The following is a 16,694-nucleotide window of genomic DNA, read 5'->3' as shown; positions in this document are numbered from 1 at the left end:
ACAGATCTCCTCACAGGTGTCCAGTTTCCAGACACTGAAGTTGTGGTAAGGGTACCTTTTGTATCCCTGAATAATCTTGTTGCTCTTCTCTGCACTTTTTCCAACAGATCCACATCCTTCCTAAAATGAGACTTCCAGATCTGTATGGAGTGCTCAAGATGTATAACCAAGATTGTATAAGACCAACATGTGGTCTTATATAATGGAATAATCACCTCCTTGTCCCTGCCTGAAAAATTCCTGATTATGGTTGACTGAACCCCATTGAGCTCTCCTAGCAGTTTGTCTACATTACTCAGGCTTGACAATTACCCCAGCTCCTTTTCTTTTTCTATTAACCTGAAAGTGGTACCATCCAGTACTTAGAGGGGAACAGGTATTCTATGTGTTATCAGACACTCAGTCTAAAACACTGACGGATGGATCCAATATCTTTCTGTTACAGAAGATTTAGGAGAAGTACAGTTGGCCTGTCTCCCTAAAATCCACTCATGCACACCTTCTCGATGGTAAGCCCTGTTACATCACTTAGGTGGCAAAGAACACGTAGAGTGGTTCTCTTCAAGATGCCTGGTCAGCGTAAAGAGGAAAAGACCAAACCCTCCAGTGGCTTTCACTCCCCCTCTTACGGAAGCAAGAGGATAAAAGTGGAAGCAGAGGGTGCTAAGAATCTCTGGGTATGACCAGGCTGCCATGCATGGAAACTGAACTTCGCCTGTTACAAACTGAACTTGGCCTGTTACAACGTAAGATTGCTCATCGGTGAAGACAGGATATTAGAGTTGGAAAACAAACTAGAAAATGTGAATTGGAATATCATCAGTTTGGCCGAAACAAGAAGGAGAAATTAATCACTTAAGAAGTTTATCAAGTGGAAATCTGCTGTACACCAATAGAAACAGTGAAAGGAGCGAAGGTGGAGTTGGCTTTCTGGTCCATAAAGATATAAAAAAACAACATTTTGGAATTCAAAAGTACATCACCAAGGGTGTCAAGACTAATACTCTGGATTTCTAAGGGGTACAAGCTAAAGGTTATAATGATTTATGCACCAACATCGAGCCATGATGATGAAGAAGTTGAAGAAATGTACACCAAAATTGAGGGTCTTCTAGATGAGCAGAAAACCAACTACACTATCATTATGGGGGACTTCAATGCTAAGGTTGGTGAAAGAAATGAAAGAGGTGAAAGACTTGTGGAATTTGCAGAATCTCAAGGATTGTCAGTAATGAACACTTTTTTCAACAAAAGGGTGAACAGAAAGTGGACATGGAAGAGTTCAAATGCATTAACAACTAATGAAATCGACTTCATCCTCACTAACAGAAGATATATCTTGAATAAGGTAAATGTTGGAAGTGATCACAGAATGGTAAGATGCACACTTGATACAGATGTAGGAAAAGAAAGGAAAAAACTGACTCTAGTAAATAATATGAAGGTCTTTGAGATAACAGAAGAGGAGAAAAAGCAGTATGTACTGGACCTCAAGAACAAGTTTGAGCTTCTGCAGACTGCTCAGGACCAAGATATCAACTAGGAATATTACAACTTTTTGAAAGTGATAAAGCCCAAGAAACCTATAGGCAAAAATAAATCCAAAGAAGAAAACATTAATCAAGAAACACTTGTAATGATGAACCGAAGACGACAAATGAAGAGCAAGATGAACACTGACAAAGAGAAAACTGAGTATACTGAGTTATGCAAAGCCATTAGAAAGAGACTCAGAGAGGACATAAGAAGATTTAACACAAGAAAATTAGAACAAGCATTAAGGGGAAACAAAGGACTTAAATCAGCAGTCATGAGCAGTAATACAGAAAGACAAATGATATTGAAACTAAAGAATAGTAATGGTGTACTTATAAATAGCAGAGAAGGCATAATTCAAATAGCAGAAGACTACTATAGAGAATTATACAAGGAGCGAGGGAATGATGCCAGCAGTGGGGAAGATGGATCACAAATTAGTAACACATACAACATACCCGATATTCTTTGTGCTGAGGTAGAACACGCATTGAAGAAAATGAAGAATCAGAAAGCCCCGGGGGAAGATGAAGTTACTGTAGAGTTCTTAAAATGTGAGGAAGAGACATAACACAAAAACTGGCAAGACTCTTCACAAAATGCATTAGAAAAGATGTGACGCCTAAGGAGCGGAATAATGCAATCATAATTTTGCTGCATAAGAAAGTAGGTAAATCAGAAATTGGAAATTATAGACCAATTAGCTTGTTATCCTACACCTACAAGTTGTTCACAAGGATCATTACTAACAGATTAGAAAGAATACTTGATAAGAATCAACCAAAAGAGCAAGCTGGCTTTAGGACAGGATTCTCAGCTATGGATCACCTTCACGTAATATCACAGCTAATGGAGAAAGCAAATGAATATAAAACACTATTATGCCTGGCATTTGTGGATTATGAAAAGGCATTTGACTCCATACAACATAAGGCAATGTTTCGGGCACTGGAAAGACAAGGCATAGATACCCCATATATTATGATTTTTAAGAAATATATGAGAATGCTACCTCCTTTATTAGACAAGACAAGACAAGACAAGACAAGACAGTAGCAAATTTAAAATTGAGAAAGGAGTTCAACAAGGAGACACAATATCTCCGAAGTTGTTTACTGCTGCCCTTGAAGAAGCTTTCAGAAGATTAGACTGGTCACAGAAAGGAGTCAGTGTGAATGGAGAGTACCTAAAGCATTTGCGATTTGCAGATGACATTGTGGTCATAAGCCAAGATCCCAAAGAATTAGAGAAAATCTTAATCAGTTATGCACAGTTATTAAGGATTTTGGACTAAAGATAAATATAGCTAAAACAAAAGTAATGATGAACAAGTATGCCACAGAAAGGGATATAATGATTGAAGGAGCAGTAATTGAAAAGGTGGAGTCATATACTTATCTGGGACAAGTTATTAGCTGTAATAACGATAAATGACTGGAAGTCAAGAGAAGAATATATTTTGGATGGACAGCATTCAGGAAATATAGTCACATACTGAGGAACGATATCCCAGTTTGTCTGAAACGTAAAAAAAATGAACCAATGTATTCTCTCCACCATGACTTATGGAAGTGAAACTTGGGCACTCACCAAAAGAATGGAAGAGAAGCTGAGAACTACACAGCAAAGAATGGAATGAATTATATTGGGAATCAGACTGTTAGGTAAAAAGAGAAACACATGGATTAGGCAGCAAACTCAAGTAAAGGACATTCTTATCAAAACTAAAGAATTAAATGATCTTTGGGCAGGACACATAGCTCGAAGACATGATGACAGATGGATTAAGACAATAACAAAATGGTACCCAAGAGGAGCTAGAAGAAAACCTGGAAAACCTGTCTTCTACCACTCAACCATCCTTTTATCCATTGTAGCAACTTATCCTTGGAGCAGAATGGTATTAAGGGTAAGTTGCTACAATGGATAAAAGGATGGTTTAAAGAGAGAAGACAGAGGGTGGTAATAGTAGTAGTGGCATGTGATGCAAGAAAGCAAGTGTATGAGCTTATGCGGCATCAGCCAAAAAAAAAAAAAAAATCACACAATTCCGTCCAGTTCCTCCTTAAATTTATTCAACCTATCAACTTCCATAACAACAGATGGAAGTTTGTTCCAGCAATTAACCACCCGCTGGCTAAAGGCAAATTTCCGCACATCTATTCTACATCTGTCCTTTCTTAATTTGAATTTATGCCCCCTTAGGTTTGAAATCTGAACAAGTGGAAGCATCCCATCAGAATTCAGCATGCTCAACCCATTCAAGGCCTCATACACCTCAATCAGATCACCGCGCAGGTGCCTAGTCTCCAGCCACTGCAATTTGCAGAACTTAGGCCTCTCTTGGTAAGAGGATCCCTTCATTCCCCTGACCAATCTTGTTGCCCTTCTCTGTACACGCTCAAGCAAATCTACATCCTTCCTAAAATGAGGCCTCCAGACCTGTACGCAGTACTCAAGGCGTAACCTGACCATTGCCTTATACAGAGGGACAATCACCTCCTTTTCCCTGCTAACAAAATTCCTATATACCACTGAGAAAACCCCATGACCTGCCCTGGCAGCCTGTCTTCACTGCTCAGAAAACTTCATATCTGACTGCACAATTACTCCCAGGTCTTTTTCATTTTCTACCACCTTAAGTGTAGTACCACACAGTTGGTACGTTTCTCTCGGGTTACTTCTACCCATATGCAGTACTTTGCATTTGTCAAGGTTAAACTTCAGTTGCCACTTCTTAGCCCATCTGCCCAAATTATCTAGATCCTGTTGCAGTAGCACACTGCCATTGCTGTCATTAATAACCCTGCCAACCTTTGTATCATCTGCAAACTTCGACATTAAGTCTGATATGCCTTCATCAATATCATTGATAAATATACAAAACAACAGTGGACCCAACACCAAACCCTGTGGGACTCCACTAATAACATTAGTCCATGAAGAGCAGCACACATTGATTACCACCCTCTGTCTTCTCCCACTTAACCATCCTTTTATCCATTGTAGCAACTTACCCTTAATACCATTCTGCTCCAATTTGTACAATAGTCTTCCATGCACAACAGTGTCAAAAGCTTTCCTGAAATCCAAATATATTATATCAAAATTATTTTTTGCATCCAGTTCCTTTGTAACCACATCATAATATTCTATCAAATTTGTCAGACAAGACTTTCCCTTAACAAACCCATGCTGTGTCTGAATTATTGCTGCAGTCTTGTCTAGATGATCCTGCAATGCATCTTTAACCAGTGACTCCATTATTTTACCCGGAACAGAAGTTAAACTAATTGGTCTGTAATTACTCGTGTCACCCTTCAATCCCCCTTTGTGAATTGGGGATACATTTGCACATCTCCAGTCCGTGGGAACCTCCCCTGAGTCCAAGGATGCTCTCATAATTATGGCTAAGGGTTTGCTTAGTTGCTTTGCCGCCTCCTTTAATATAACTGGATAGATCCCATCCACCCCAGGTGCTTTTCTTATGTTTAACTTCAACAATTTCTCCTCCACTTTGCTCTCAGTTATTACAAAATCATTAAGTATCCTGCTGCAATTTGATAACCTTCTGCCATTTTCAAACCTTAATAATTCCTCATGTGTGAATGTAGATGCAAAATACTCATTCAGTTTGTTTGCTATCTGAGCAGGATCATCAACAGTCGAACCATTGATGTCAAGTGGACCAATCAGATTCATCCCCTTCCTTTTTGAGTTTATATAAGTAAAGAAATCCTTGCTGTTTTTCTTAGCATCTTTTGCCAAGGATTTCTCGTAATCTGCCTTCGCCAGCCTAACCTCCTTTGTGACCTGATTACAGACTAGCTTATATCTACTACAGGCTTCTGAGTTGCTTGATAATTTATATGCATCCCATGCATTTTTCTTCTCTGTTACAAGTCTCATTAGTTCATTAGATAACCATTTAGGCCTAAACCTGAACAATATTTCTTAATAGGTATGAAACTTTTAGTAGTATCCACGATTAATTCCTTCAATGCTTCCCACTTAGAATTTACTGTTGGTAACATCGTCAGTTAATCCCACTGTACAGAATTTAAAAACTTTCTGAGACCACTTTACTCACCTTTATGGAAGCAAAAACCCTTTCCTTTACCCCTGATGGTAATTAAATCTTCAAGTAAATCCCACATCAGTACACTGTGATCACTGCCACCTAGTTGTTCCTTTATCTGCAAATTCTTAATACACGAATGATCACTGCTGATAACCAGATCAAGAGTATTACTCTCTCTCTGGTTGCTTCTCGAACATGCAGCTGCAGAAAACAATCATCCAAAAAATCCACAAAAGTGTGACTAGTGTGTGAGTGACCAACCCACAAGTTCCAGTCAATATCTGTGAAGTTAAAATCCCCCATTATAAGACATTCTGATTTACTAGCCCACTCTATTTCTCTGTACAATTGTTCATTGTACTCATTCGAGTCATTAGGCCTATAACACACTCCTACTCTTATTTTTGCTTTCGCAGTGCTTATGTCACACCAAACTGACTCAACAGTGCACTATTCTTCTATATCAACTGGCTGCACTTCTTTTGATTTTGTTTTTCTTAATTAACAGCATAACACCTCCTCCCTTTCTATCCTGTCTATCCTTTCTGTACATATTGTACTCCCCAAATTCCAGTTCTGCATTCCTTATATCTGTGACACCACGTCTCTGCTATCCCAACAATATTTGCCTTTGTTGTCTTGACCAACACTTCAAATTTATTTACTATACTTCTACCATTGGTATACATGCAAGCATACATGCTCCTATTCCTAGTTACCCTAACACTTCCCATATACCCACCTATTTCACGATGACCGCCATCTGTCCCCGAAACCCCCAACACCCCTCGCTTCAGGTCGCTACTTATTCTAATAGAAGTTGTGCAAGAATCACTTTCACCTCTGCCTGCGGCTACTATTAAACTTTTAGTCCTTGTATTCTCCCCAAGCTAGCAGTTTTCCAATCCACCTAACACTGCCTCGATAGCATCAGCAAATATTCTTGCACCCTTTCTATTTAAGTGTATCCCATCCCTGTAGAAGCAGTCTCTCCTGTTAACAAGTACAGACCAGGCTGAAAAAAATTCTATCCCTTGAACCTTGCACAATCTTTCCAGGGCCAAATTGATCGACAAGGCTCTCATCATATACTCCCTTCTATCGTGTCTAGGCAGAATTGCAGACACTTTCAAATTCAACCCTAATTCCCGGCTTTTTTTTTTTTTCAACAGTGACCTGTACTTGTTAAGTAATTCTGCCAGTCTCCTACTCTTAATATCATTAGTGCCAACGTGTACAACTATATCACCTTTTGTGCCCTTAAAAGATGATATCCGCTCTACAACGTCATCAACCTTTGCCCCTGGCAGACATACCCTGGTCCTGTTCCACCTATCCTTTTTACAAAGCATGTTCTCCGTTTCCCTGACAATAGAGTCACCAACAACTACTAGTTCCTGTGGGACCAGTGCATTCTGCCCAATTGCATAATCAATGGGTGCTGCTCTTCGTGGACTAATGTTATTAGTGGGGGCCCACAGGGTTCAGTGTTGGGTCCACTGTCGTTTTGTTTATTTATCAATGATATTGATGAAGGTATATCAGGCTTAGTGTCCAAGTTTGCAGATGATACAAAGGTTGGCAGGGTTGTTAATGACAGTAATGGCAGTTTGTTACTGCAACAGGATCTAGAAAGTTTGAGCAGATGGGCTGAGAAGTGGCAACTGAAGTTTAACATTGACAAATGCAAAGTACTGCATATGAGTAGAAGTAACTCCAGAGAAACGTACCAACTGTGTGGTACTGCATTTAATATGGTAGAAAATGAAAAAGACCTGGGAGTAATTGTGTAGTCAGATATGAAGTTTTCTGAGCAATTGCAGCAGCTGGAGACTAGGCTCCTCTGAGGTGATCTGATTGAGGTGCATAAGGCCTTGAATGGGTTGAGCACGCTGAATTCTAATGGGATTCTTCCACTTTTTCAGATTACGAACCTAAGGGGGCATAAATTGAAATTGAGGAAGGACAGATGTAGAATAGATGTGCAGAAATTTGCCTTTAGCCAGCGGGTAGTTAATTGCTGTCGTTGTGGAAGTTGATAGGTTGAATAAATTTAAGGAGGAACTGGACAAACATTTAGAGGGGATTGTTTTATAATTTTTTTTTTTCTTTGGCTGATGCTGCATAAGCTAATACACTTGCTTTCTTACATCACATGCCACTACTACTACTATGCATTATAGCCAAAGTAGCTTATGCGCCATCAAGCTTCCATATCAACAACAGCTACTACTACTACAACGACAGAGATGGATAGATGAAAGTCATGAGTTTGTGGGTAGTAAATGGATGGCCATTGCAAAAAACAGAAGGAATTGGAAATTTGCTTGAGAGGCCTTCATCCTTCAGTGGATTGAAAATGGCTGATGATGATGACGACCATCCAGTTGGTATATTATTCTGGAATTAGTGCTTCCCACATGCAGTACCATGTTTATCAATTTTAAACCTCAATTGCCACTTCTTAGCCGATCTAGCTAAGTTTTTTAAGTTTTGTTGCAGCATCTTGATTACCTTGATTACTGTCATTAATTACCATTAATTACCATTCATACCATTCATATTATCTGCAAGCTTTTATATTAAACTTGATATGTCTTCAATTTCATTAATAAATATTGAAAACAATAAAAGGTCCAGCACTGAACCCTGAGGGACTCCATTAATAACATCAGTCCAAGAAGAACACTGACCATTTATAACCAGTCTCTCCCTTCTGCCTCTCAACCATCCTTTTATCCATAGTAGTAACTTGCCTCTAATATTACACTGTGTCACTTTGTACAATAGTCCTTTATGTGGAATAGTAGCTTTATTGAAATCTATATACGGTATATGATGTCAGAATTATTTTTTGCATCCTGTTTCTTTTTTTATTGTGTCATAATAGCTAATCACAGATTAGTCAGGCTAGATGCTCCCTTAAGACCTCTATGCTATGATTGTCATATAACTGTATTCCTGTCCAGATGGTTCTGCATTATTTCTTTTAGCAGTAACTCCATTATTTTCTCTGGAACAGAAGTCAAGCTTACAGGTCTATAATTACTTGCTTCCCTCTTAGCATTAGCAAAGAAGCAAGTACATGTATGCTTGTTTTTTGATCTTAGTAACCCAACATATCCCACATAATTGCTTGTCCCATGAGGGCCACCATCAAGCCTCATAATCTCCCGCACCTTGTTTTTCTGGCTGCTAAGAATTAATTTCATCTCTGCCTATGACTGCTGTTAAACTAATAGTCTGTGTACTCCCCCACAAGCTAGCAGTGTTTTGACCCATCTAACACTGCTACAATAATATCCACAAATATTCTTGCACACCTTCCATTTAAGTGTATCCCATCCCTGTAAAAAAAAGTCTCTCTTTTTAACATGTAAAGACTGTGCTGGGAAAAATTCTACCCCATCAGTTTTGCACAGTCACTCCAGGACCAAAAGATTGAAAATTCTCTGTCATGTACTTCCTCCTATCATGTTTGAGCAGAATTGTAGACACTTCAAATTTAATTCTAACTTTCTTTAATTCTTTTTCTCAACATTGCTAGAACATAAACTTCAAATGTTTTGAAACTACAAATATTTTAGTGCTACTAAAACAGTTCATTGCTAGCAATATATTAAGAAACACATGAAAAGGTACAAAATACTATCTTAGTGTGTGCAGAACTATAAACTTTACTAGCTTGAAAAGCCTTGTGTTTGTCTGTCCAATAACTAGCTTTTCAGCATATTTTTATTGGTTTTGTCACAATATATTTTTAAAATTGAGTAGGATCTTTTGGATTGTCTTGCACATAAATAGTACTCTAAAAAGATCTAAGCCTTAACTGGAAGCTGTGTAATTGCAAATAGTTTAATTACAAAATTTGTTATTCTCCTTACTGACAGTCATGTATCCATAAGTGTTAATACAAACATTTAATAGATTTAAAGCATTATGCAAATTCAGACATACTGTACAGAATTCTTCACACCATGTTAGACTAAATTCTAACCACTCTAAATTCTAAACACCTAAAATAACTAGATGTTCAGATATACATTATACTTCAAAAAATATTGAGACACTTCACTCCTAAGAAATAATGTTCAGTTACAGAAGTCATATGACAGATAAATATAATTTACCAGAACTCGATGACAGGTAGATATAAGAGAATGTGATGAGAAAATGACTTAGACCCCCCTCATAGAAAAGTTTTCAGATTATGAATATGCCCATTTTCCAGACAGTAGAAACAGGGTAACACCCAAAATCAACTGTTGGAATATATGTCACTGAAAGACAGAAGGTAATACAACCATTCGTCTCAAACCAGGGTATAACACTGTTAAATATTTTAGAGCATGTCAAGAGCTGAAACAGACAGTGAGAGAAAATGGCAAAGGCACCTTTAATGATCTGACTCATGAAATAGTTGACAGAACTGGGATGACCATAGGACCAACAGTCATCAGAAAAATACTTAATAGAATAGGTGATCATGGTCATGTAGCTTCTCAAAACCCAAAGCTGTTTCCCATCTTGGTACCAAGAAGAGAAGCAATGGACATTACAACAGAGAAATCCTGTCATTGTTGTAATGTCCATTATTGCTCTACATCACATAGATGATGTAGAGCAATAATCACACACTACAAAGACCGGTAGACTGTGTAGTCATTACACAGATGAACTTGGTTGTGCCTCATATCCAAAGAGTGGTGTCACCAAGGTTGTACTGTGGCAATGAAGTTTGGTGGTGGCAATATGGGTTTGTTTTACACAGCATGACCTTGAACCATTGGTTTTTATTGATGAAACCATGAATGCAACTGTCTATTGTGACATTCTGAACAATTCTTCCTTATCTGCATTGTGGCTATTCTGTGTAGAGGGGAGCCATTTTGTATCAGCTTGACAAATCTTCATGTCACAAAGCACAGTCAGTACAACAATAATTTGTAGAGAAGAATAAACTTCCATTTCCAGCTAAGAGCTCAGATCTCAATCTAACCGAACACTTTTGGAACAACAGTTGAGAGCCAGAGGATATTTTGAAACAACAGTTGAGAACCACAACAAGATTTCCTAATTCAAGCAGAGAACTAGCTCTAACCTTATGGATTCTAGTATCCACATATTAAAAATCCATGGGTTTTAATGAGGGACACTTTCTACTTATGTAGAAAGTGTCCCTCATTAAAACCCATGCTTAGGATGACCAGATTTCCAGGGATGAAAATCAGGACAAAACATACTCTGAAGAAGAAAAATTGAGACCTTTCCAGAACCCGTCTATGAAAAGTCAGGGTGATGCAATTTTTATAACCTGAGTGTTGTTTGTTATTTGTTTTTTTTAGGAGCATTAGCAACTAAGGCCATATTGCTCCGGGGATATGCGGTGGTCACGATAACCTGAGTGTTGTAGGATATAATAATATTAGCATTTCAGTTAATGAGTCTCAAGTAATATATTTCATTAAACAGTATGCAAAAAGATCTATAATCTTGACATGTTTTCTTATTATGTCAGCTGATGATCAAAAGGCCAATGCCAGTTGAGTGAAACCTTCAAATGACATTAGTTTTTCTTGATTTTACATTATAACAAGTTTTTTTATGAAAATGCACATACACCTTTGTTAGATAATCTCTTTTAATTTTTTCTTATTATTTATGTATTTTATTTCCACTATTCTTAATTTATGATTCAAGAGCTGCAGTTCATAAAAATATCATGCAGTTTCATAAAAAAGTGTCTGTCCAATTCTAAATATTATTTTGCATGCAGTGCATTAGGAAATTCCATACGTGTTCAGCTGTCAACACTTATATTAATGAAATGTCAGTTACACAAAATATATTAAATAACTCATTCATGCACACATATATTATTGCACTTTATTTTTAATGCAAAATATATCATCATAATTTATACCACACTGAAAATATCCAATTTGTTAGAAATTATTTGAAATTACTGAATTATAATTAATTCAGATGATCATTAAGTATGCATCTAATTCACATTTTTAAACTTGTTTTCAGTTTGTCCATTTTAAAAGCTGAATATTATGTATTTTAATATTAATTTTATGGCATGAGATAACCTTAAGTAGAATGTGTTCTTGATATGTTTCAAAATATGTATGTTATTGTTATTAATGAATTTTAAAGTTATACTCCTATTATGAATTCTATAATTCTTTTTACAGGTTCTGGTGGATTAGTAGCAATTGTTATGGAAAAAGTGCAGGTATTTCTTAATTCTGTGCAAAAGGTTCTCACTGCAACAGGCAATTTGATATCACCTCTTAGAGTTCAAAAACTGAGCGTAAGAAAAAATTTTTATGCATATGAATACCAGTTTTTCAGGACTCCCTGTTACACTAGGAATCCTCAACAAAAAAAAAAAAGTTCGAAGTGTCACTTATGATTATATTTTTATTACATTAACTTTGTTTATTAAAAAATATCGGTGTAGAGCACCATAGTGAACTCATAATTAAAAACTACATAATTAAGTGTAAAGGCATCGATTTAATTGTATCTCATGTTGTGACTACCTTCAAAATGAGTTACTATGTATCGCATTACCTCAAATAAGTAATGCATCAGTACAGAAGAGAATTTTTCTCAGCCTGGTCTGTGCTTGTTAACAGGAGAGGCTGCTTCTACAGCAATGGGATACACTTAAATAGAAAGGGTGCAAGAATATTTGCTGATGCTATCGAGGCAGTGTTAGGTGGGTCGGAAAACTGCTAGCTTGGGGGAGATACACAGACTGATAGATTAACAGTAGCTGCTGGCAGAGGTGAAAGTGATTCTTGCACAGCTTCTATTGGAATGAGCAGCAGCCTGGATAACAAGATGCAGGGGATTTCAGAGACTGCTGGGAGTCATTAGAATAGGAACTGGGTAGCAAAGAATAGGAACAGGTGCATGTATACTTGCATGTACACCAATGCTAGGAGTTTGGTAAATAAATTTGATGAATTTGAGGTGTTGGTCAAATCATCAAAGTCAGATATTGTTGGGATATCAGAGACATGGTGTCACACAGATATAAGGAATGCAGAAATGGAACTTTGGAAGTACAATTTGTACAGGAAGGATAGATAGCAAAGGAAGGGTGGAGGGGTTATGCTATTAGTTAAGAAACACATAAACTCCAAGGAAGTACAGCCAGTCGACATGGTTGGACAGTGCAGTGTCGAGTCAGTTTGGTGTGACATAATCACTCTGAAAGCAAAATTGAGAGTAGAAGTGTATTATAGGCCTAATGACTCTGATGAATATAATTAACAACTGTACAGAGAAATATTGTTTGCCAGTGAATCATAGTGTCTTATAATGGGGGATTTTAATTTCCCAGATATTGACTGGAATTTGTTGGTTGGTCACTAGCAAGGCTTTTGTGGATTTACAACAGCATGTTTGGGAGGCAACTAGAGGGAGTAATACCCTTGATCTGATTATCAGTAGTGATTCTTCATGCATTACGAATCTGCAGATAAAGGAACCACTAGGTGGCAGTGATCACAGTGTGCTGAAGTGGGATTTACTCAAAGAGGTAATTACCATCAGGATTTACTCAAAGAGGTAATTACCATCAGGAGTAAAGGGAAGGGTTTTTGCTTCATAAAGGTAACTATGGTGGTCTGAGACAGCATTTAAATTCTATACAGTGGGACCAACTGATGATGTTACCAACAGCAAATTCAAAATGGGAAGCATTCAAAGAATTAATCTTGGAAGCTACTAGACTTTTCATACCAACTAAGAAATATTGTTCAAGGTTTAGGCCTATATAGATGTCAGATGAACTAATTAGACATATGGCAGAGAAGAAAAATGCATGGGATACATATAAATTAACAGGTGACATGGAAGCCTGTGATAGATATAAGCTGGTCTGTAACCAAGTCACAAAGCCGACCAGGCTAGCCGGCCGGGTGGGTAAAATGCCTGCCTGGCAACCCAAAGGTCGCGGGTTCGAATCCCGCCTCGGGCTTGGATCACAGTACTGCAAAAACCTTGGGAGATGCATTATGGCCACAGAAGCCAATGTGCCAACAACTACCTTAAAAAAAAAAAAAAAAACCAAGTCACAAAGGAGGTTAGGCAGGCATCTTTGCTATTTTTCTTGGCAAAGGATGCAAAGAAAAATAGCAGAGTTCTTTACTTATGTAAATTCGAAAAGGAAGGGCATGAATCAGATTGGTCCACTTGATATCAGTGGTTCAACTGTTGATAATCCTGCTCAGCAGGTATCTAACAAACTAAATGAGTATTTTGCATCCACATTCACACATGAGGAGTTATTCAGGGAGCAGAATTCCAGAGGTGTATTAAACTCTGGCAGTAAGCTAGATAATCTTGTAATAAATGAGAGAAAAGTGGTGGAGAAATTGTTGAAGGTAAACATAAGAAATATCCAGTTATATTAAAGGAGACAGCAAAGGAAGTAAGCAAACCATTAGCCATAATTACGGAGCCATAAATCGCCTCCGTAGCCGAGTGGGCAGGGGCGGGAGTGCAGTAGCACACGCTCTTTGAGTAGATCGGGTTTCAAGCCCCTGACTGCTGAATACAGTCGATCTGCCAACCCGCACTGGACCAGCGTGGCAGATTATGGTCCATTTCCCTCAGCATGAATTGTTGAGGAGGCTTCCATCCTGCAGTGGGTTGATAATGGCTGCACTTTACTTTTTTACTTTTTAGCCATAATTATGAGAGCTTCCTTGTACTCAGGGGAGGTACTCATGGACTGGAGATGTCCAAATGTAACCCCAATTCACAAAGGAGGATCAAAGGGTGATACAAATAATTACAGACCTGTTAGTTAGACTTCTGTTCCAGGGAAATTAATGGAGGCTCTGGTTAAAACACTGCAGGATCATCTAGACAAAACTTCAGTTAAAGCTCGGACACAGCATAGGTTTGATAAGGGGAAGTCTTGTCTGACCAATTTGATTGGATACTGTGATGTAGTCACAAAGGAACTGGATGCAAAGAATAATTTTGATATCATATATTTGGATCTTAGAAAGGCTTTTGATACTGTTGCACATGGAAGGCTGCTGCACAAATTGGAGCAGTGTGGCATTGGAGGCAATTGCTGGTATGAATAAAGGGATGGTTGAGTGGGAGCAGACAGAGAGTGGTAATCAATGGACACTGCTCTTTGTGGACTGATGTTATTAGTATAGTCCCCCCCAGTGTTTACTGTTGGGTACATTTTTATTTTCTGTATTTATTAATGATGGTATATCAGGCTTAATGTCCAAGTTTGCAGGCAATATGAAGTTCGGCAGGGTTGTTAATAACACTAATGACAGTACTTTGCTGCAATAGTATCTAGAAAAGTTGAGCAGATGGGCTGAGAGGAGGCAGCTGAAGTTTAACATTAACAAATGTAAAGTACTGCATATGGAAAGCAATAACCCCAAAGTAATGTATCAACTGTGTGGTATACTGACAGTGGTAGAGAATGAAAAGGACCTGGGGATAATTGTGCAGGCAGATATGAAGTTTTCTGAACAGTGCAGATGGTCTGCAAGAGTAACTCATGGTATCTTGTCAATGATATACAGGAGTTTTTCTAGTAGAGATAAAAAGGTGATTATTCCCTTGTATAAGGCAATGGTCAGACCACACCTAGAGTACTGTATACAGGCCTGGAGGCCTCATTTCAAGAAGGATGTAGAGCTGCTGGAATGAGTACAGAGAAGGGCAACAAGATTAGTGAATGGAACAAAGGGGGTGCCGAAGAAAGGCGTAAGATTTGCAAATTACAGTGTCTGGAGACTAGGCACCAGCGAGGTGATCTGATAGAGGTGTATAAAGCCTTGAATGGTTTGAGCATGCTCAATGTTGATGGGAGGTAATTATTCACCTCTCAGGTGATTAATATGAAATCTCTTATGGTTTGCCAACTGTTTTTAATAATTGGTTATCCAGTTTTCTCTCTGATCACTCACTGAGGGTGATGGTAGATGGCACTCTGTCTTCTAACTTCTCCACTAATGCCGGTGTCCCCCCAAGGTTCAGTTCTTTCTCCCACTCTTTTCTTCTTGTATATTAATGACCTTCCATTGACTAGAAATCCTATCCATAGTTTTGCTGATGATAGCACATTGCATTCCACTTTCCATTTTGAGAAACCTTGCCCTGTTCAATCAGCTTCAACTTCTCGAAAATCTGCTACCAATTCCTTAAATGCCGATTTCCAGGTAATTCTCCAGTGGGGCAAAGACAACTTAGTTGATTTCAACCCTTCTAAAACTCAGTTTTCTCTTATATCTCGCAAAAAGGATTCTTCTGCTCCTATGCTTATCTTTAATGACACTCCGATTTCTAGGCAAAATGATATATCTCTTTTGGGGATTACCCTGACTTCTAATCTCTCTCTTGGCACAAGCACATTACAAATATTGCTTCCTCTGCATCTAAAAAACTTGGTTTTCTTTTTCACTCTCAGCGTTACTTTTCTTCCAAACAGCTGCTCACTCTGGATAAATCGCAAATCCGCCCTGCCATGGAATATTGTTCCCACATCTGGGGTGGTGTCCCCAAAACCTCTCTCAGGCTTCTTGATTCCATTCAGAAGAGGGCAGTTAGGTTAATTAATGATTCATCTCTAACAGAGTCTCTGCACTTGCTCTCTCTTAGATGTACTGTTTCTGCTGCATGACTCCATGACTGCTACAGATACTTCCATGGGCACTGTTCTTCTGAATTCGCTTCTATAATTCCTGCTCTCTCTTTCAAAACAGTCCGAACATGTGCATCCATTTACTGTCCAACTTCAAACTCACAGAACCAACTTTTCATCTTCTTTGTTTATTCATTCAGCTGCCATTTTCTGGAACAACCTACCTTCATACGTATTTCCTGAAAATTACAGTCTACAGAAGTTCAAGTCCAAGGTCAACAAATATCTTCTTTCATCTTCTCAACCTCCAACCGAAGCAGGGTTCTAAGTACTATAGGTTCTAATACCTCTCGTGTTTGGGGTTTACATAAAAAAAAATAAATAAATAAGGCAATGGTCAGTCCACACCTTGAGTACTGTATACAGGTCTGGAGG

At 38.2% G+C, this 16,694-nt stretch overlaps 1 protein-coding gene across 1 annotated transcript in view; it reads left to right on the top strand.

Annotated features, from left to right (window-relative positions):
* LOC150075153 (uncharacterized) overlaps positions 1-16,694 on the top strand; it is a 130,177-nt gene that overhangs the window by 97,142 nt on the left and 16,341 nt on the right. Inside the window, exon 11 of the mRNA XM_090388381.1 lies at positions 11,818-11,936. Coding sequence (XP_090244507.1) covers positions 11,818-11,936 — 119 coding nt within the window. The remainder of the gene's footprint in view (positions 1-11,817; positions 11,937-16,694) is intronic.

This window comes from Mastigoproctus giganteus, chromosome 14, assembly GCF_048544385.1.
Source record: "Mastigoproctus giganteus isolate SK-2022 chromosome 14, ASM4854438v1, whole genome shotgun sequence".
In the NCBI taxonomy this organism is placed as follows: Eukaryota; Metazoa; Arthropoda; class Arachnida; order Uropygi; family Thelyphonidae; genus Mastigoproctus; species Mastigoproctus giganteus.
This window is presented reverse-complemented; position numbering and strand designations above follow the sequence as displayed.